The sequence below is a fragment of the Culex quinquefasciatus genome, chromosome 2, assembly GCF_015732765.1.
Source record: "Culex quinquefasciatus strain JHB chromosome 2, VPISU_Cqui_1.0_pri_paternal, whole genome shotgun sequence".
In the NCBI taxonomy this organism is placed as follows: Eukaryota; Metazoa; Arthropoda; class Insecta; order Diptera; family Culicidae; genus Culex; species Culex quinquefasciatus.
Genome location: NC_051862.1, coordinates 77,478,963 through 77,501,751, shown reverse-complemented (window position 1 = coordinate 77,501,751; position 22,789 = coordinate 77,478,963). Strand labels below are relative to the sequence as shown.

Sequence of the window (22,789 nt, the reverse complement as noted above, 5' to 3'; positions counted from 1 at the left end):
ATTTAATCATTTCAGCAATAATAATAATAAAATTAGAGCAATAATTATTCTATTTCAGTTTTGTTTTTTTCTTCTTTTGTATTGTAATCGACTGCTTGTTTTCCTTTTGTTGTGTTTACCTTCATTTTCAATTATCTGCAAATAATCAAGGACTTTTTGTTTTTTACTTCTGTTTTCATCATAATTAACTCATAATGATAATTCGTAACTCAAACCCAACCGAGCCCGGGCGCTTAACTTTAAATCTCATCGCGATTTTAGTTACGCGCAAGCTTGATTTTTGTTCGTCCTTTCTAATGTTTTTTTTTGTTTTGTTTTTATTTTAATATACCAATTTTTGTTTGTTAGCTAAGTGTGTCTGTTGTGAGGGAGTGTGTGTGTGTGTGGATGTTTGTGTATATTACAGCTTTTTTGTAATGGAATTGATCAACCGAGAAAACTTTTAATGCGCGGGAACGAACCAATGTTTAAACTTATACCAAAAACGGAAGAGGTCTGTCTGCACTTTAAAAGGGTACTTAAAAAAGTGTCTGTTTTTCCAGTGTAAAATGTTGGTTTTGCTTTGCTTCATCGATTTTATGTTTTGTTTGTTTTCCATAGGAGTTGTGTTTAGGTTTAGTTTTGTGTTCTTCCACACGCCGATTTTTTTTTTTTTTGTGTTTGCTCGTATTTTGGGGGAAGAAAAATATACAAAACGGGGTTTCTTGACTTTTGCTGTTTCCTCTAAAGGGGGTTCGAAAGAGATATTCCTGCACGCTGATGAGAAGTTTGCCTGCCGGGTGTGTCTTTCTGGTTACTTTAAAAAATGAGTTTTGATAACATTACACAGTCGTCTACCTAAAAATGACGGGAAATGAGGTGTTTTTGTCCGACGGAATGGACTGAAATGCGAATGAATTGGATGCTCCCCGGCGCGACTTCAACCCTGGTGTGTATATTTTTCCTAGTTTTCTTCTCTTACGCAAAGGTTACTTTGTTTTGTTTTGCCCACAAACTCGATCTCCCTTCTTGGATATCTGCTTAGAGTTAAATTTTTATTACAATTTTGTTTATGATTTTCTTTTTCTGTTTGTTTGTTTTTCCCAATTACGCAGTGTAAAGTTCAACACGAACTTGCAGTATTGGTTTGCTCGAAAAATTTGCAATTTCGAGTGCTCTGGCTTCGCTGCTTAGTTTCACAAATCTGGTTTTGACAAAAAATGATACTATTTTTGTGTTTGCTGTTTTTTTAGGTGTTACCGAATGATGTTTTCCTTGCCTATAAAGATGTGTGTGGTTTTTTTTCTCCTAAATTGTAATACGATGCTAATATTGTTTCACCTTACAATCGCTTCTGTTTTGCTCTCTTGTGTGTTTGGTGGTTTTGGAGGATGCACAATTGTTCACTTCGATTCTGCTAGTAGTGTGTGTGTGTGTGTTTTATGTTCTTAAATCTGCTTGTTATCGCTTAATCTAGAAATTTTATTTCTTCCCCCTAGCGCGAGACTTGTCCCTCGTTACCCCACTTTCACGGCCAGCAGCAGCGCGCGACGACGACCTACCGAGACACGAGTTTGGATGTTTTGCTGACCCGTTTTTTTTTCCTTTTCTTACAACTTCCGCTGCTGCCGTGACCTTTCCCGAAAAAACTCTTTTTTTTTTGCTTTCACAATTCCCCCCACTTCTGTTGTTGTTTTTCTTCTAAGATTATTGTTTGATGTCTCCGCCCGCCATCGGATTGTTGTGGCCCCAGCGCGCACCGCAGCAGCAGCGGTCGGTCAAACTACTTTCTCGTCGACTTGGGCGGTTCCGGCCCTACCGACAACGCCTCCTCCGCCGCCGCCGCCGCCACGGTTTCCGCCGTTGCTTCAGTTATCGATGACCTTCGCCGAGCACTTCACTGAGTAAGAAGGGTGGTCGTGGCGTATGTGGTGTGTTGTGTGTGCGTGGCGCAATGAGATGAAAACAGGATGGCAAACCGGAACCGCGGCAAAGCCCAAAAACGGATGGGGGGAAAAGACGGGGGCGAAAGAAGAGAGAAATGTTTTAGATATAAAACGGTTTTTCGCAAAAAGCTATGGTTAAAAAGGGGAATTCATGACTGACGAATAACAATGAAAATTAATCTTGTGTGCAAAACTCTTTCTCTTTCCAATTGAGGAACAACAAAAGAAAAGTAAAAACTTAAACTGTTTGTGTGTTTATTGAATCTAATTCAGAAAAAAAAATTTAAACAAGTTCAAAATCGAACAAAATTTATAAAAACCAAACCCTAAACACAAAAGGAGGCGTGTACACAAATATACAATTCGAATTTAAATAATAATAAAAAAAGACACAGTAATTAGTTGCCGTTCATTACCCCTCGTAATGGTGCCTTGAAATTGGCGGCTGCCTGGAGTTGAATTTGATAGGCTAACGAGTGAATCTTGAAGCCGTACAAGCTGCAAAAAAAGAAACAGAAAAATGACATGAGAAAAGAAACGGTTAGGGTGAAAAGTTTTGATATGTTATGCATTCCCGTCCTTTGAAGCACAGAAAAAAACACGATTAAGGTTGATCTTTTTATCCCTTTCAATGGCATTGCAGCTCAGAAGGCATGCCGACGGATTAGTGATAGCCAAAATTTAACCAGAAAAGATCGAACATTCACTCCATACTCCACAGTCTTCATAGGGGGAGAGGGGGTAATATGCACCCCCTAAGGGAAAACTGTGATTTCTCAACCATTATAGCATTACTGTGGAAGAATTTTGTTCGATGTTCTAAACCAACTATTATTCTTCGTCATCCATTCGCAATTCGCAATTTTCAGTGTAAGAACGGGCCTTGACCGATCTTATGCACTAGGTTCCCGACGAACACACACTGCCCTTACACCTACATCTCACCCTTCCGGTTTCCGGTTACGCATTTTAACTCGGCCGGTGGTGCACTATGGGGTATTTCCATATAAGCGAGCGGCCAAAAATATTTTTTTGCTTTTTTGTGACTTTTTTGTGTTGTTTGTACTTAGTATAATGAAAACAAATGAAATTTGATATTTTTCCAAAAAAAAGTTTAATTTTCGATTTTTTCATATATTTGAGGCCACATGCATTAAAGTGGTGAATTTTAATATTCTTGCTCTGTCTATTTGATGCACGGAATGGCAGTTTATGCTATGTTAAAGTTTCTGATTTACGTTCAATCTCCCTCCCCTTTTTCTTGAGTTAAAATCCACCTCTCTTTGAAGACACCCCTCCCTCCCCCTCCAATTAAAATTTGATTTTTGCGGTGTTTTAAAATTTTAGACGGTTTATTTTATGGAACATTGTATGGATTCTCGTCCACGTTTTTGGTTGATCCACTTGCAAAATTCACGTTTTCCACGATAAATTCTTCTAAATCAAAATCACTACGTAACCTATTGTCGTTAGATTACTTAAAATATGAACTTCTTCTATGGGCTTTTGTATACCTCGTTTTGAAGCTACAGAACAACGTGCGTAGTTTTTCCTCTGTGGTTTTTCCCTGAGTTGATCATGTGATGGTTCTGCAATGTTGTAATTCTTACAAATATACTCGAAAGCAGTTCTCACGTTTTCAGAATAGTGCTTCGTTATATCGTACAGGGACACTACGGTATTATTATCCATACACCCAACTGGCAGTCGCATGATTGTGATGCATGGCGGCATGAAAGTATATCAGAATCTGCATGAAATCTGTCCTCATGCATTTTTTGCGATATAGGAGTATGACATTTTTGGCCGTTACCAACAATTATCGACATTACTGACGGCTTTTTGGTTGTATTTCACAAAAAAAAACACTTAGTAGAACGAGGATTGAACCACCAACTTCTTGGTTATTGATCCGACACGCTACCACCGCGCCATGGACGCTTGATGAAAAGTGAGTGAAAGAGCACCAACATATGCTTCTCTTTGAAGTGTTGCTCGGAGACGGGCCAACTTTATATGTGTTGGTGAGAACTGCAGATCGCTGAAATTTTTACACGCGGGCAAAAATGATCTACGGGCTTGCTGCAAAAAATGTTATAAAATATGACATTTTCTGCAGCAAATCCAATGTTGCAGATTTTGAGATATATTTTTCCTTTGGGTGTACTTTCAAAAGAACACAACAACGAACTGATACGAATATTCGACGAATCGTTTCTGTAAAATACTTAGAATAGGAATTTCTAATTTTATTAAACGTACCTAAGTACCAACAAAGTCATGAATATCAAATCAATTTCAAAACATACACAGCAGGGGTACGTCATTTCTGCATCCGCAGGTAAATAATGTGATTTTAACCAAGCGTATACGCGAAATCATTAATTTCCTTGCATGAATCAAAATGTTCAAAATGGCATAACTCAAAAGTGCACATAAGTGCACTTTGAAATTTGGAGACAAGTTAGGACATGGTTCAAATTTTAAGCTGCAAAATTTTCAGATCGCACAAATGCACACAAAAAAAGTACTCCATTAACAAAGTTGAAAAAAACTAAATTTTGAATGAAAATCCATCTTTTTTGATTTTTATTATTTTTTTAGCCTGTAAAAGTGTGTTTTGTAAAATATTATTGAAAAGTTGAATCAATTACCTTTCTGAATATATATAATGATGCAGGAAAAAATACATAAACAGCTACACAGTACAACTATGAAAAATAATCATTTTTTTGTCAAAAAACATGTTTTTTCTTACCATTTTCGCCTTTGAAGGTCTGCAATTCAGTGAATTTTGAACCTACAACTTTCAAACTCCGGATTTTTCTTAGTTAGAATGTTTATTTTCGAAAAAAAATACCAAAAAAATAATTAGAGTATGTCGGTTTTTCGATTTATGGCCGCCTGAAACCCCATAGTGTGGTGGTACATTACGTAGGGTTTGATGTAAGTATAAGCACGTATAAGCGCCTAACCATTTATAGTGTGCCTATTAACTTTCATTAAAGCAAAAAACTGTTTTATTTTTAGTTGGAATTCAAAAACTAGTTGTTATTTTACAGTGTATTGTTTTCTCCTGAAATATTGCCTAATGTTGAGTCGTGTTTATCTGTTGCTATTTCTTCTGTCGCGGTGTTTTGTTACAATTTTTGGTCCTAAGCATGTTATAAAAGTTTATCAAAAATACAATAGTAATATTTGTGTTAATCCTTTAACCATTCCATAAATTGAGTAAGGGCTCAAACCTCACTTGTTTGAAAAAAGGGTGAAGATTAAAAACAATAGACAGTAAAAGAGAATTTATTTTATAAAAATCAAGTATCAATAGTAAGAGAATGATGAGCGTATTTTGAAGAATAAAAATGAGAAGCTAGATGTATTAGATGTAAAATTAGACAATAGTTAATAAATAAAGATACAAAACAAGCTTAGATTATAGTAATCATAATTTATATAGGACAGATAAAGAATTATTCAAATAAATAAATTCGCAATAAAATCAAAAAGATTAGACGAATGATAAATAGACTTGATATTACTAGTACATTAAGGAAAAGTATATTTTTAAGGAAAAAAAACAAAACAAAGTTTGTTACAGCTGTATCAATTGAAAGAAAAGAGTGGAAAAGCTTTGAGATAAGAGAATCAAAAATTAGTAAAATTAAAATCAAATGTTGAATATTAAATAGAAGAATCAGTGAAGAATTGGGAATCAGAAGAGCAAAATAAAAATAGGAGATAGGTGGTAGCTGAGAATGAAGAGAAGAGAAACCCCGTTGTGCGATGTTTCAGGTACATCCACAGCAGTTGACTCAACATACTGCGAATCAAAACAATACCGTCTACAATCACAAATTACTTCCCTTTCCCACATTGTCGCGCCCCTTTTTTTAGCCGTCTCGACTCTGACCCGCGGTGGTCAAAGGTTTACGATCCGTTTCCACAAGCCACCAGCTAGGTCATCATGAAAACCAAGCCAACGTGGAGGTAGGAAAATAGGACACTCGCAAGGAACCAGAGCTATACTGTTCTGATCAAGATAATTCGGATGATCTAACAGAACTACGGATGTAGTTAGTTACGCTTCTTCCAGGATGTTCCTTACGTGGACGTCAACCGAAGAGCACGCAACAAGGTCAGTGGCATTGCATGCTCTTAGGTATCAATCCTTGGCCTGCAATTAAAGAATTAAAGAATTTAAGAATTCAAGAATTTAAGAATTTAAGAATAAAGAATTTAAGAATTTAAGAATTTAAGAATTTAAAAATTTAAGAATTTAAGAATTTAAGAATTTAAGAATTTAAGAATTTAAGAATTTGAGAATTTAAGAAATTAAGAATTTGAGAATTTAAGAAATTAAGAATTTCGCAATTCGCAATTTTCAGTGTAAGAACGGGCCTTGACCGATCTTATGCACTAGGTTCCCGACGAACACGCACTGCCCTTACACCTACATCTCACCCTTGCTCTGAGTCAGTACGAGCAGCACGCTAGAACACGCTTTGAGTGTTCGTGCCAGGCATGCACACCTTCTTTTCCGGTTACGCATTTTAACTCGGCCGGGGGTGGTACATTAAGTAGGGTTTGATGTAAGTATAAGCGCCTAACCATTTATAGTGTGCCTATCAACTTTCATTAAAGCAAAAACTGTTTCATTTTTAGTTTGAATTCAAAAAACTTATTGTTATTCACTGTGTATTGTTTTCTCCTGAAATCTTCCCTATTGTTGTATCTATTTATCTGTTGCTATTTTTTTTGTCGCGGTGTTTTGTTACAATTTTTGGTCCTAAGCATGTTATAAAAGTTTACCAAAAATACAATAGTAATATTTGTGTTAATCCTTTAACCATTCCATAAATTGAGTAAGGGCTCAAACCTCACTTGTTTTAAAAAAGGATGAAGATTGAAAACATTTGACAGTAAAAGAGAATTTGTTTTATAGAAATCAAGTATCAATAGTAAGAGAATGATGAGCGTATTTTGAAGAATAAAAATGAGAAGCTAGATGTATTAGATGTAAAATTAGACAATAGTTAATAAATAGAGATACAAAACAAGCTAAGATTATAGTAATGATAATTTATAGGACAGATAAATAATTATTCAAATAAATAAATTCGCAATAAAATCAAAAAAGATTAGGCGAATGATAAATAGACTTGATATAACTAGTACATTAAGGAAAAGTATATTTTTAAGAAAAAAAAAAAACAAAACAAAGTTTGTTACAGCAGTATCAATTGATAGAAAAGAGTGGAAAAGCTTTGAGAGATAAGAGAATCAAAAGTTAGTAAAATTAAAATCAAATGTTGAATATTAAATAGAAGAATCAGTGAAGAATTGGGAATCAGAAGAGTAAAATAAAAATAGGAGATAGGCGGTAGCTGAGAATGAAGAGAAGAGAAACCCCGTTGTGCGATGTTTCAGGTACATCCACAGCAGTTGACTCAACATACTGCGAATCAAAACAATACCGTCTACAATCACAAATTACTTCCCTTTCCCACATTATCGCGCCCCTTTCTTTTAGCCGTCTCGACTCTGACCCGCGGTGGTCAAAGGTTTACGATCCGTTTCCACAGGCCACCAGCTAGGTCATCATGAAAACCAAGCCAACGTGGAGGTAAGAAAATAGGACACTCGCAAGGAACCAGAGCTATACTGTTCTGATCAAGATAATTCGGATGATCTAACAGAACTACGGATGTAGTTAGTTACGCTCCTTCCAGGATGTTCCTTACGTGGACGTCAACCGAAGAGCACGCAACAAGGTCAGTGCCATTGCATGCTCTTAGGTATCAATCCTTGGCCTGCAATTTAAGAAATTAAGAATTTAAGAATTTAATAATTTAAGAATTTAGGATTTTAATTTTAATTTTCAATTTTTAGAATTTATCATTTTTGACTCTTTAAATTTTAAATTCTGAAATTAAATTTGAATTAATTTGTTTGAATTTTGAGTTCCAAAATTTTTCTGGTTTTGATTTTTTTTTTAATTATAAATTTATAAAATTTCGTATATTTGAATATTTGTATTCTAATTTTTAAATTTTCAGTAAAAAAAACTATAAAAATCAAAAATATTTTTATTTTCTGAATCTTCGAGTTTTGAATATTGTAGCTTTCATTTTTAAATGTTTTGATCTTTTATTTTTTCCCCAAGAAATCTTGATAAAAAATCTTTCTGTGGGGTGGGTTTTACTACAATTAACGGGCGAAGAGCCAGCATCCGCATTTGAGCACAGTACGGCCACGGAAACAAGCCCCAATAATCATTTTTCTTACATCCTGGTATATAACCACAGACAAACAGACATGAAAGTCGAGGTCACTAACTTGTCCCAAAAATGTAACGATCATTTTTCAAAAATCATACAGCATGGTTTATGCTTTCCGGATTCACCGCCAGAGGCGCCTTTGTGCTCAGCGGCCAGCGCTTGTTTTTCAAATGACAGCTTTGAGCTATCTTTCTGTTTTGTTTTGGTTTGGCAGAAAACACGTGGAGCATTTTTTCGAAAATCAAATTCGTTTTTCATGTGACCTTGCGTCGGATCGATGTTTTCTTCTGCTGAATTAACAGAACCGCGAGGTGATTACGCACGGCCGCTTTCAGAATCTATTGATCCGGTGGAATAGCCTACGCTTGTGGCTATGAAGATGGTAGATCCTTGAATAACCGTTGCAAAAAGGGCAAGTTCCCTTCCCCCCCTCTCCTCCTCCAGCTACACAGCCTCGTTCTTCTTGGCGCGTTTGTTGTCACGTTAAAATTAACGTGGTGGAAGATTCCACGGTGCGTAGAGTGGCCAATGCCTTGTGCAGGCGCCCAACGGAATTTTCTAGCTGCTAGGTTAGCTAGGCCATCTAAAACAGACAACTGGGGTCTTCCATCACCAACCTACCCTGAGTCATCGTATTTTATCTAGGAACAGTAGACGGAAGAAACAAACTGACCCTGGAGCCACGATTCTCCATCGGGCGTCTGAATGGGTTAATAGTCAGGACCCGGAGCCTGCAATCCCCGTTACAGTTTATATGAAATTCCAATAAGAATGTAACAGAAAAATCAGGCTTCGGGTCCAGACTGTTAATTCCGTCGAAACGGAACGTCTATTTTCTTTCTTGTACCTTCTGACATCCTAGAACCGGCGGCAGCGCCGAGTGCTTTGCCCACTTGATTACATCCTGAGCACTGCGGTGAGGGAGGGTCGTCACCGCTGTTGTCTCCACAATGGAGCATATTTCGTTGAGCAAAAGACCGCATCCCCAAAAGATGGAATCGCCAACATTGCAGCCGCCTTGAGCGATCGAGTAACGGCAGGAGGATATTCCGGCGAAATGATCACATTTTTTCTCTTAGCCGGCAACGGCTCATTTTCAATGTTTTGTTTTGGTTTGCCTTTTGGTGCAATTCTGCATAGGTTGACATACACACATACGCATGCCCTAATGTCATTCAGGAAGAGGAGATTCTAGGAATCGTAGATAGGTGTCGTTAGTGAGCAAGCAAAATTAAAATTCAAATTGGTCCCACTTTTTGAGCAAAAATGTGTTCTAAGTTTCATGTCTGTTTGTCTGTGATATAACTTCGAAAAAAGTTTGAAAAATGATTCACATGATTGAAATCCTTTATAAAATAAACAATAAATAAGGTTAAAAAGAACGATACTCAAAACTCTAAAGATATTAAAAATATTCAAAGCCGGTAAAAAATTAGTTGAGTGTAGTAATAAATTTGTTTAAGAAATCCTCATCAATACATTTAAAAGATAATCTCTTCATGAAGATTTTTTTTGACGTTTTGCCTTCCTCACCTTGCTGAGGAAAGGCTATAAAATCACTCGGAAAATGAACTTTTTAGTTAGACCTCCTAGACCTACCTTCATTTGTACATATCGACTCAGAATCACCAGCTGAGCAGTTTGGCCGTATGTAGACATGTGTACCAAATCAATGTCACTGGAATATCTCGTCACAGGCTCAACCGATTTTGGCCGGAATGGTTTTAATCGATCCGTCTTAACGTCCCCTAAGTTGCTATTTGAATTCATGCAGTTTTATCATGTATTTAAAAAGTTATTTAAAAAAAACTGTTTCATTTTAAACTAAAATTATGGTAAAAAGGGTGGTTTTTTCATGAAACCCTCACATGTTATATATTTTTAGAAAGCATATGAGAAGACCTTTCTTGTGGATTAAGATTTTTCAAGATCTGACTTACCTATCTAAAACTACAAGCAGTTTAAAAAATGGTCTGAATTTACATAACCTCAAATGGTCGGTTCTGATCGCCACGAAAAAGCCGTGTAGAGGGATGCCATTTTCCTCAAAGGCCGTGTCTGTATAATCTTGACAAAAAGTCTGTAGGTAGTCTGTTATTTTTATTAGGACCTCTTAGGTGCTGCGACCACTTTAGGGAACATCCATAAACCATGTGAGAGGTGGATTATGTAACGTTTTTTATTAAGAAAATACAAACAAACATTTTCGGAAGAAAACTCAATTTTGTTTCAGCAACAGAAATCGAAGCAAATTAAAAAAATCCATGATTCCCTGATGGGACCATCCATAAACCACGTGGACACTTTTTGGGAATCCGTTACCCCCGTGGACAATTGCCCATACAAAAAAAAAATCTTTTTGTATGAATCGTGGACAATCGCCATAGCCCCCTGAAGTGTCCACGTGGTTTATGGATGGTCCCGATGATACTTTTCTTTATTACTTGAAAGTAATTTTATCTCTCTCAATTATTTTAAATATTAACCAAATTTCACATCCGCGCGAAATCTGCGACTAAGCAACATTAGCCAGCAAATCCGCGCGAATCGCGCCGTCCGTAACAACCCTGGATTTTGCAAATAATAAAAATGTTTGCTCTAAAAGTACTCCGAATATCACTATTCTCTTAAACATAATCCTGAATTGCCACGTTAAAAACCTGATTTGTTTAGGTTTGCTAAGATGCTTTCTATAAATTTGGTCGTAGAAGGCGTAGATTACGTGGTAAAATTTTGGTGTCTTCAACTAAGTTGCTTGGATTGGCAATTCCAACAACTTTCCAGAAGACAAAAAAAAATCCTAAAAATAGTCCTGAAAAGTTATATTTTCCAAATCACCCTAATCGTGAACCATCCTAATTTTCAACCAAACCAAAAGTTGCCCCTTTTCATTTACCACAACTCTTCTGAAGACACCAAAGCTCCAGAACTTCACAATTTTTCGGAAATCCATTTTCCACTTAATTTTGCGATCTGGACCACTCGGCAGTGCTGAGAAAACTTGTACGTACACACCTACATACGCACAGGCATTTGTTCAGTTTCGCTTTTGAGTCGATAGGTAAACATGAAGCTGGGTATACAACGTGTTTATAAAAAGTTCATTTCTAGAGCAGGATTATAGCTTTACCTCAGTGAGAAAGGCAAATTGTTTAGTTTCTAAAATAACTAATTTTATTCGTTCAGCAAAGCATCAAAAGGTAAAATTTTAAATTCACGATTAAATCGACATTTCAAGTACAGACGTCAACTTAAAGTTCCTCTGAAGAAGACAAATGCAAATGCAAATGCTAACTGAATTTAAACAAGCATGACCAAGCCCTTTGATTCAATAACTTCGTCTTCTTCAACTGAGCCTGTTGTAACCTTTTAAAATAAATGCAATGCTTGAAAAGCTTTGTGATAAGTTCGTTTTACACTATCTCATTTAACTCACATCCAGTGGTTGCATTTTATGGCTGAAACTAATGAAAGGGATGAGGCTGTCGTTCTGGCTTCTTAGCATGATGAAGGCTAAGTTTTTGGTGTGCGACTTGTGTCCGTCCAGTAACATAAGCTCTAGATTTTTTCTCGTTGGTTTCGTAGATCAGAGAGTGCTCAAACCATTTATTGAACATTTCTGCGGTTCCGAAGTGAAGTCAGGGAAAGTTATGCTCGGTGATTCGTCTCTTCAATACTTCAATACGTTTCTTTGACTTTTGCATCTCAGATAACTCAAAATGCCTCGTTAGTTTTCAATAAAAGTGACGAAAATTATTTTCCGGGCTTCTCGTATGTTTTGCGTAACCTTTCACAAACATCGCCGTTTGCTTAGTTCAGGTTTCTACACGCCATCTAAAATTCTCCATCGCTCAATTTTACATCTGACGTATTTTTGATCCTGTTGATGAATTCTCAATTTTTAATTTCGGAAAGTCAGTGAATACCAAAAAAAATCAACCCCAACCGTATTCTCTCTGTGCTTTCCCGAAAAGACCAAAACAAACCCCCGGTGCGACTACAAAACGGGGAAAACGACAAACTCACCGCGGCACAAACTGGTTGGCGGGACGTTTCGGGCGATACTCGGGGTGTACCATGAACAGCATATGGGGAAAGCCGGTGCCGAAGTAGGCCCCGTCCGTGTGGTGGTGCCGGGACGACTTTGGCGTGTACACGTCGATGCACTTCGGACAGTAGTTTTTCACCATCGCCTCGCCGGGCACGTCGGATAAACCTAAAAGGGTTTAAGAGGGGAGGAAATTTAAAAATATGGGGTAAAACTGCTGACACAAATCGCGCACAACTACCTAATGGAAGCATGGGTTGGCTCTCGCAGTACACCCGCGGGCAATGGCCAAAATCGCCGCTCTGGTACTTTTCAATCATCTGGGCGATGCCACGGTTCGTCAGGATGTACCGGGCGTGGATCAAGCCGTACAGCATCTCCGCAGCCTGCTCGATAAGGTCGGACTGGTTCGGGTTGTCGTCTATTTCATCCTCTGCGCGAAAGGATGCAACAATAAAATGGAGGCGTTTCGGTTAAGGGCGGGCGTGGGGCCTTGCCGTAGGCCAGCCGGCGTGGGCACACGTGCAACGAGCTTACCTGGCTCCAGGTCCAGTATCATGTCCAGGGCTTGCCGGTAGTTGGGCACCTGTTCGTTCAGTCCGGTCAGGTTGAATTTGTCCTGGATGTAGTCCTCGTCCACCTGGCGGGGGTGAAAGGAGCAGGGGTGGAATATTATAATACCGGTTCTATAGTCTAACTTGAGAAACAATACGACGTGTTACTATACACTCAACCCTCGGTGGTTGGTCACTTTTACGTTTGACACTTTTTTAGTTTGTACCCCGTTGGTTGGTCATAGTCACAAGGCGCTCACGCACACTATCAAAACAAACGTTTTGTAGTGTGTGTGTGTGAACTCCGTGTCAAACCAAAAAGTGACAACAGTTGATGTCAAACCATCGGGGTTTCAGTGTATTACACCAACCAACAAAATTTATGCGCAGGCTCAACTCGAGGGGAAGCATAAAGTTTGGGGACCCCGGAATCACGTGCATTAGCAGCGTGATTGATAGCAGTTTGTCTTTGGTTTTTCGCCAAAGTTTGTATGGAGAATTAGTGCGGTTCGATTCTTCTACATATTGCATGCAATTTTTGGGTTGTATGCAAGAGCGACGAACTGCCCTAATCCTCCATACAAACTTTGGAGAAAACCCATAGACAAACTGCTATCAGTCACGCTGCTAATGCACGTGATTCCGGGGTCCCCAAACATTATGCTTCCCCTCGAGTAGGTCAGTGTTATCATTATTCGTGGATAATTCAGGCCCAAACACAGACGTGAGCTTCAAGCACCTAGGATGCATCAGATCTAGACGAGCAACGTAAATGTACCAAAGCACAAAAAATGTAAATGTAACATGCAGTCCATCCTGCTTGTTCCTAATGTAAATACCAGCTAACTTGAGCAGGACAGACTGTTTGTTTACACTTCGTCTATGACCCATTTGTGTTTGGTGAAGGGCTTTGATTTGATTGAAATTCCTGAAAGTGAAGTGAACTTTCCAAACACAGATGTGAACCGTCATTAAAAGTGACTAGTTTTTATAAAAGCTGAAATTCGTGATCAATGTTCATTATACAATTTTGACCATATTTTTAAGAGAAAAAAGTTTTTCCATGATTCCCGTTTATCACGACAAATAGTTGGATTTCAATTAGGACCATCATAAACCACGTGGACACTTGAGGGGTGGGTTGCGGTTGTCCACTATTTTATGATTGAATCAATTATCCAATCTTTTTTGACTGATTATTTCACTTCATCAAGGCGAATTAATGTAAGTTTGAGTTGATATTTTATAATAATAAATTAGTACCAAACAATTTTTGAAAAAAAAAAAATGCGTGGTTTTATCAGCAGTGTGGTGAACTCGTAGAATTGTCACCACACTAACACAAAACACAACGTAGGGATCTTTGTTATTGTTTACATTTACTTACTGATTTATTGTGCTGTGATATTGTGAAATGTATCGTGTAATGTTAAGTGTAATAAAACGGCCTCTTTTACGGTCAACCTCCGACCAGGCAGGTCGCCTGGCGGAGTCAGAAAACATCTTGTTTTTATTTCGCCCGAACTCTGGTCCGCTGGTCGTCCGCTTCGTCTGCTGCTGGAAGGAATCGGTGAGTTGGTGGTTCTGGCCCCCGCGGAGTCGGCCCCTGGCCGAACATTGGTGCCGTGACCAGGATGGTCTTCGCCGGAACACCAACGCCATTCTTCCACGGAGAACGCCATCGCAGATTCGCTGTTTCAAGATGAAGAAGCCGCCATCGCTGTTCATCAAGTGTCCTCGTCGACAAGCCGCTCGTCCCGCCGATTTTGACCCCGTAAGTCTCGGTCCACACCAGCTGGACAACCCCGCACGGATGATCTCCAACGTTTTTGGTCGGTCCACCACCTGAGTGGACATTTGCGGAACCCTGTTTCCCGTGTCAGAGTGACCCACGACCGCACTGGGTACTCCGGAGCATCATCCTCGGCTTACGGCGGCTCATCCGGCTTCGCTGTGCTGCTTCCTGAAGTGGAGATTCGGGTCTTGTGCTCCCAGTAGGCAAGACCGGGGTTGCCGAGTCTGCAACCTCTGAACAGTATCCAGTTCGGCTGTTCTCGGATTAGGTATCCATGGAATCAGCAAGCAAGGTAACCTTCCCATCCCAACAAATCCTTTTCCCCATCCAAAATGGCGGCTTCGGCCATTTCCTTACGACCATTGTGACCAAGTTTGTGAAAGTGATTGAGCACTCGAAACCAATAAATCAAACACACGGCGATTACTTCTGCCGAGGAGACATCCAATCTCCACGGCGGTCAAAACACAAGAGAACGTTTATTCACAATATTACAATACAAGTAGTCAAAACAATAACAATAACAAATAAACGTCAAAATGTCACTCTGACACTACTTCTTTGGTTCACCCCCCCGTACGACGGGGGGTAACTAAAAATACCTAATTATAGGGTCCGCGACCCAACATACCGGTCCCCTAAAACGTCAGTTTTACCCTAGGAACCTGCTCCTGTGATGCTCTTGCGCCTACCGTTCCGGTCCCCATGGCATCCTCCGTCGTCTTCTTCTTCCGGGATGATTCTGCTTCGCTCGACTGCCATCAACCATGGCCGGAGCTTTACCGCTTGTAGACGCTGCCGTTGATCCCTGGTACTGCTGTCGTCTTCGGCAATCTATCCACGATGGCAAGAGTACCATGACTCCAGACCCGAAGCAGCAGGAACGGTAATCAACAGCCGCAGCTGAGCCAATCAGTGACACAGGTTGTCATTGGCTCATCGGCTGCTTATACGAACGGTCGTATAGCACCACAAGGGTGGCCGCTTCCGAAAACGACCACTCCGACGTCAATGGCGGCCGAGCCATTTTTGAAGCAGCGTAATCATCCGCAAACAGAATCCACAGCGCGGCCCCAATCCTGGTCACGGCACCAATGTTCGCCCCGATCAGTTAGCTCCCTACGTTGTGTCTCTCTGGCCGGCTGGGAAAGCACACAAGTTGCCTCAGCAACTACGAAGAACAGCGAAGACGACGACGAAACACCATTCGGAGGACGATACAATAAATCAAACACACGGCGATTACTTCTGCCGAGGAGACATCCAATCTCCACGGCGGTCAAAACACAAGAGAACGTTTATTCACAATATTACAATACAAGTAGTCAAAACAATAACAATAACAAATAAACGTCAAAATGTCACTCTGACACTACTTCTTTGGTTCACCCCCCCCGTACGACGGGGGTAACTAAAAATACCTAATTATAGGGTCCGCGACCCAACAAACTGTAAATTGTTTTTTTGGCCATCTATTTAAGTAATTAATATGGAAAAATTTGCATAAAAATTACTTTTTTAATAGTGTTTACAGTGGTTTTTAAACGTTTTCTTAGATATTTTTTTGGAAATAAATGAGTTTAAATGTATGTTAAGTTTTTATGTTGTTTCGAGCCATATCTGTTAACCAAATTTATTTGTTTACAGTGAAAAGCTAGGTTTTTATTCTTTAGATCTATTATTACACATTACACTTTACATTAAATATCGGTAGACACAGGTCCGCTATAGGAAAAGCACGGTGCTCAAAATACCGTTATTATGAAAAAAAATGCAATCCGAGATTTTGGGGTCTATCGATTCCTTACACCATAGCGCAACTCTGTGCAAAAAATAAAAACATTCACTGATGTAGTTTTCGAGATACAGCCCTTTTAAGATGTTACAACCGATTTTCAGTAAGAAAACCAAAACAATCTATTCAATTTTAGCATTTCAAGAATATGCAATTCAAGATAATGATGTTTTTTGCTTCAAATGACTGTCAAGTATCTCTGGGCCAAGTTTAAGAAGGTTTGCTGATGTAGTTCTCGAGATACAGCCATTTTAAAATGTTATTTCCAACTTTTTCTATGAAAATCTATCAAATTAATATAATTTCAGCATTAAAGAATATGCAATTCGAGATAATGATGAATTTTGCTTCATAAGACTGCCAAGTATCTTTGGACCAAATTTCAGAAGGTTTGATGATGTAGTTCTCGAGATACAGCCATTTTAAAATGTTATTTCCAACTTTTTTCCAAGAGTTTCTCAGAGAAAGTCGAAAATAACATTTTAAAATTGCTGTATCTCGAGAACTGCTTCAGCAAACCTTCTGAAATTTAGCCCAGAGATACTTGGAATTCTTATGAAGCAAAATTCATCATCATCTCGAAATGCATATTCTTGAAAGTGCTGAAATTCTTTAGTTTTTAAAGATTTTCTTAGAAAAATTCTTAATCACTTTACTACCCACGTTCGCAAAAATCAAGAGTTTAATTTTCTGAAAAGGTCCTATAAACATTTGAAAACATTCGCTGATGTAGTTTTCGAGATACAGCAATTTTAAAATGTTATTTCCAACTTATTTCCTAAGAAAACCAAAACAATCTATTAAATTTTAGCATTTCAAAGAATATGCAATTCGAGATAATGATGAATTTTGCTTCATAAGACTGTCAAGCATCTTTAGGCCAAGTTTCAGAAGGTTTGGTGATGTAGTTCCAAGGGTCCTGATTGCTCAAAATCAACCACTCCATTCGCGAGCACAAATAGCAGGCGACGCGATACTGCCCTGATGAATTCCTACCGTTTGTCACTTTCACACCATTCGCTCCCGAACACTCTCTATTCTACTCTCCTTCTCTCTCTGATCGGCTCAGTCTCCGAACAGATCCGGCAGGCCGATCGTCTCCGATCACTCTTAACTGAAAACATTTTTTCTCTGATGCAATGCGTTATACTCATTGATTTGGGTTGCTTAAAATCAATGTTATCAATTAAATTTTGCATTTATTTTGATTTCATAACATTATAGACACCATTCAAAGAAATTTCCACCAAGAAAAAATCAAATTGATGGCAAACTGAGGGCGTGAAGACAAAAAGACTGCTGCTCTGGCATTTTGTGAGAATGGTTCTTCGCTGAGCATGGTAGTGTGTGAGTGTCGTCGAGCGACGGAGTAGGCAAATATTTTCACGATGTATTTGTTCGATGAGTGAACAGTTCGGGCCACTCGCTGGCTGCTTGCGAGTATTATTCGCTCATGAATGCTAGCGGGTTGGAATAGGCGACGAATGGATAGGCAATGAGTGAGTGGTTTCTGTTCATTGAACCGAAAATCAGGACCCTTGATTTTTAATTCAAATATGGCGGCCAAAATTGCGATGAAATATTTAAACCGTTTTTTTTGTAATTTAACCCTCTAACGCCCAGAGCTGTTTGCTTATCGTAAAAATAGTAAATGGCTTAATTTTGGTACAATAATGCAGGAAATACTTTGACCCACAAACATCGAATTGGGGCAAAAAAGTAGAATTTGATGTGGTGCACCAGAGCACCATCAGGAAGATGAGCAACTTTTTTTTAAACCACAAAATCTCGTTTTCTTCAAATCTATTGGTTCATTTGTTTGAAAACGCTTCGAAATGTGTTTAAAACAACTTGTTCTTTGCTGTAAGACCATATTTCTGAAGTATTAACTACAAATTCTAAAATCTCTGCATTTTCAGGTTTCTTTGATTGGCTCATTCAAAACCCACAAACAACCATTTTCATGAAAAATGAGGAAAATAATAAAACTGTCGGTCTAATAACAATGTTTTGTCTTGTTTATGAATAGTCAAAACGTTTATAAACTTTTGTTTTGATAAAAATAAGCTTTTTCTGTAATTTAGAAAAAGTGCTCCTGAATATTTAGTTGCTCATATGCCGAGGTGGTGCTCTGGTGCACCAAATGAAAAATGTTGAAAAAACACCTAAAACGGTCCAAACTCACAATGTTATTCACAGGGGTTCTTGTCCAAGGTTCAAATGATAGCAAAACATTTTTTGTTTGATAAAATTTTGTGTTTGGTAATTTTTACGGGCTTTCGAAAACAGGTCTTTTTTATTTCCCTAAAATTGGCCCATTTTTGTTAACATTTTACACTGTAACTTTGCTTGTGCTTAACCAAATTTGATGAAATTTGGGGAGATGTTAGTATACATTCTACATGAACACCTGCAACTTAAAGCACCATGAAAAGTTGTGTCAGTTCCGAGATATTTGAGTTCAAAGTTTGGTGCTCTGGAGTAACCATGGCACTATGGGCCATCTCCATACAAACAGGCGGCCAAATTTTTTTTTTTTTGCTTTTTAAATGTTTTTTCATACAAATTTGGGTAATTTTATGGTATTGAAATGATATACGTCGATTTTTATGACTTTTCATGTTTTTCAATAGTTGATTGTTTATAATAAATAGTCTTTTAATATATTTGCAAGTACGACAGAATTGCGTATACATTGTATTGCAAATTTATATTATTAAATTATGGATAAGCTAATACATCGCCACTTTAAGGACACAACCCCTCCCTCCTCTTTCTTTCACCTCTTCCCCCCCCCCCCCTTCCCTCCTCCCCTCCAACAAAATTTTGTTTAGCGTAATAAATGCATTTAAAGTGAAATATTTATTATTTACTGCTGTGTGTTTCTTTTTGTGAGTCCATGCCATGTAATTTGAGACCCATTACGGAAGGGGGCACCCTTACGGGCATAAATTGCGAAAATTTTAATTGTTGAATCAAATAACAGAAAAATTAATTTTATTTAAAATATTAATTATGAAGTAAAACGATAAAATACAAAACATATTCTTACTAATCCTAATGTTCTTGTTCATGGAAATTCATTTGATTTTAGAGTTTCTGACGGCTTTAGGATATGTTAAAGGTACTTTTTATGATGTTTTGTACTAACCAACATAGAACTTAAATGTGGTTCAGTTTCATGGATTGATCGCAGAAATTCATCATGCTAAGTCAATATTTTGCTGAATACTTTTTTCGGTATAAATCTGAGATTCTCCAGTTTCGCTTGAGAAACTTCGGTACGAATACCTTATTTTGACTAAGGTACTCAATTTTAAATATAGGCAACAGAAAATTCCAATAAAGTCATTTCGAACTTCTTGAAACCAGGTATTGATTTTTGAAGCGACGATGCCCACGAAGTAGGTAGCAAAGCAAGTGAAATAAACGGGCGCATATGTAGATTGCAGCAAATTTTGATAAAACGTAAATGTTCAAAATGGCATATCTCCGAAAACGCAAAAAAATCGCAGGCTGGAAATTTCAGCAATGTTAGATTATGATCCAATCTTTCAAGTGATCTTAGTTTCATGTTTAGCATCGGTTAGCAAAAAAAAGTACTCGATTAACAAACACAAAAAAATAAGTTTTGACAAAAAAATGCTCCAGTTATTCGATGAAAACTTCAGTTTTTGGTTTGCAAACAACATTTTATCTATTAATAGTTTCAAAGCTTATCTCATTACCTTTCCAACGATGTATAATTGTCCTAATAAAATATTTAAAATGGCTGAGCTATGTTAAAATTAAACAATCAGCCTTTTTTTACGAAAAACGCTAGTTTTTTACTCCATTTTTTGACTTTCAGCTTGCGTATCTCCGTAATGAACAAACTTAGAGCTTTGAAAGTTTGGATTTTTCTTAGTTAGAATGTTTACTTTCGAGAAAAAAATACCAAAAAATATTTGGAGAAGGTCACTTTTTTGAAACTTGGCCACCCAATGTACCATAGTGCGGGAGAGGGTTAACAAATAATAATCAACTTGTCAAATCTGAAATTTAGATAATCGAGGTGTCAGATAATCGAGTCTGGACTGTAATTCATTCTACAGGGTTCTCAGACATACCCTGTTTAAGCTTTTGATATGTTTATAAAAATTATTTTTCCTCTCGATTTGAAAAAAGGGGGGCCCTGGTGTGTGATTTTTGTGTCAATTAAACCAAAGTTCGGAAATGATGCCTTAATTGGAGATATTGGATATTCAGAAAAGGTATTTTCATAACATGATATTTCTAAGCGTCCGGCAGGTTGTACACATTTTCACCATGGGACTCATATTCAAGCACAATTGGAGCCTAACATTTCAAAAGGGTACATAACTTTTGTAAACAATAGTGTATCCCTTTCACTCGAATGACAGTTTACATAAGGTGTGAAAGGAACAGTTCCAATAAACCAAATTTTCAGTTTTTGCTTTTTGGGAGTTTTTGAAACCGCCTTGTGTCAGGGGTATTAACAGTCTGGACCCGAAGCCTGATTTTTCTGTTACAATCTTATTGGAATTCCATATAAACTGTAACGGGGATTGCAGGCACCGGGTCCTGACTATTAAGAAACACCCAAAAAGCAAAAACTGACCATTTGATTTATTGGACCTTTTAAACAAAAAAAAAACTACTAGTGATATCAAAGATTATATTGCTGTATTGCTAACAAGTTCAGGCAAAATTACCCGAAGGACACTTTTCAGATGATCAAACAGAGGACATAGATATCTTTCATTTGCAAACATAAACCATCCAAATTAGACCACTACTACTGCCAATTGGCAAGTCCACGGTCTGAATTACCTATTCAAAGAATCACAAATAAGACGATGTAGATCTGTTGAGGGTTTATCATTTAACAAAACATAAACACTAATCATTTTGAAATAGTTGCAACCAGATGAGACTATCAAAGTAGGTAACAAATCCAACTAATTAGAGCAAACATTTTCACTCAATTTCTCTGGCCACAAAATCTCACTCGATGCGTAATTTCGCCTTTCTTCCTCCAGATTTTTTTCATACACCATCCCAACATGAAATTGCAACCAAAGCCCGACTTCGGTCGTCGTCCGTAGGAATTTCCACTCTCGAAAAATCCAATTCCCGTCTGGCACCGCTTTGCTTGTAAAACATGAACGCAGTAGGCCAAATAACTACATTTTTTTCCATCCTTCACATTCTTCCCTTCCTCGCTAACTCACCTCACAGAAGAACTCATTGCCACGAAGTCCGCAGAACCAAGAAATCCAAGAAACCTCCTCGGAGCTACTCATTTTCCTGCGGAGCAAATAGAGACAGAAAAACACCGGAACCGGAAGTTAGTACGCGTAGTCACAGACACCGCCGGGGAACCGGTCGTCGCGGACGGGCTAGCCTCGGCCCCGACTTTCACGAGCCCATTTCCTGCTTGGCATTTTTTTTTCTTGCTACTCCTCCCGAGAGTTTCATTTTTGACAGCGCCTCACCACACACTTGAAAATGGTCGACGGCGGAGTGGATGAAACTGTTCGGGCACGGTTTTCCGGCCCGCGGAGACCACTAGCGGGGCCGATTCCGGGCCCAAAACGTGCCCCACGCGGTCCCCCACAGCGTCACGGTGCATTTTCCCCCCGGGCCGGCCCATTTCCAGCCGAAAATTACCTTTTTATTCCCTGGCTAGCCACGCTTATGATTAAATCTTGAAGAAATTAAAAATACGAAAAAAATCAATCGAAACTCTCGAGTCGAGTGAGTGGGTCTGGTTCACACTATGCGCCCGGGCGAATATTTCTCTTCTGTCTGTCTGGCTGGCTGGCTGTGCGAACCACCAACAAGGGAAAAACCTTTGCTGCCGCGCGATGGACGAACTGAATGACGGACGGGACGGCGGCGACCCGAAAATGGACGGATTCTTGCGTTGCGGGAACAGGAGCAAGTGAGAGGTGAGAAACTGACGGATCGAGATACGCGTTGCGTGAGCGAGAATGAAATGGAACGAGCTTTTTTGACGTTTGGCGCGGCGCGTTGACAGATGGGAGGGTAAATGCGCAGGGTTGCTTTGAGAACGGAGGTGTCATTTTGGGAACAAGAAGGTTGTGATTTGGCAAACGTGCTATGAGGTACCCAATTTAGGGTACGCGTACATGCTAATCGGATATGACAGATATTTGGGTTATTTTTAATAAAATTTCTTTAAAAGTGAACAAACTAAACGAACTAAACTCGTGATTATGTACTCTGTTTTGAGTGCAGTTGCCCTTTAACGACGTTGTAGCAGGATTCTACAAGGCTACCAGCTCTGCTAGAATATTTCGTGACTTTTAGACTATCTGCAGCGCGGAGTTTTGACGTTGACTTACGTCTTTGTCGAAGGTACTGGGGT

The 22,789-nt window shown here is 38.6% G+C and overlaps 1 protein-coding gene across 3 annotated transcripts; it reads right to left on the bottom strand.

The window, feature by feature from the left end:
* Nucleotides 1–309: 309 nt before the first annotated feature.
* On the bottom strand, nucleotides 310–22,320 carry LOC6048240 (casein kinase II subunit beta). Of its 3 annotated transcripts, none has more exons than XM_038253206.1 (7): nucleotides 22,069–22,320; nucleotides 21,630–21,705; nucleotides 12,789–12,891; nucleotides 12,493–12,672; nucleotides 12,230–12,419; nucleotides 2,342–2,423; nucleotides 310–1,874 (listed from the first exon to the last, which is right to left on the bottom strand). In XM_038253206.1, the coding sequence occupies exons 2-7, from the start codon at nucleotides 21,699–21,701 to the stop codon at nucleotides 1,848–1,850; spliced, it is 654 nt and encodes a 217-aa protein (XP_038109134.1). In that variant the 5' UTR covers nucleotides 21,702–21,705; nucleotides 22,069–22,320; the 3' UTR covers nucleotides 310–1,847. The 3 variants fall into 3 exon arrangements, with proteins under 3 accessions (XP_038109134.1, XP_038109135.1, XP_038109133.1); XM_038253207.1 differs by having other exon boundaries at nucleotides 310–1,879; nucleotides 12,493–12,684; nucleotides 22,069–22,310; XM_038253205.1 differs by having other exon boundaries at nucleotides 12,493–12,684; nucleotides 22,069–22,310.
* Between the last annotated feature and the right edge of the window lie 469 nt (nucleotides 22,321–22,789).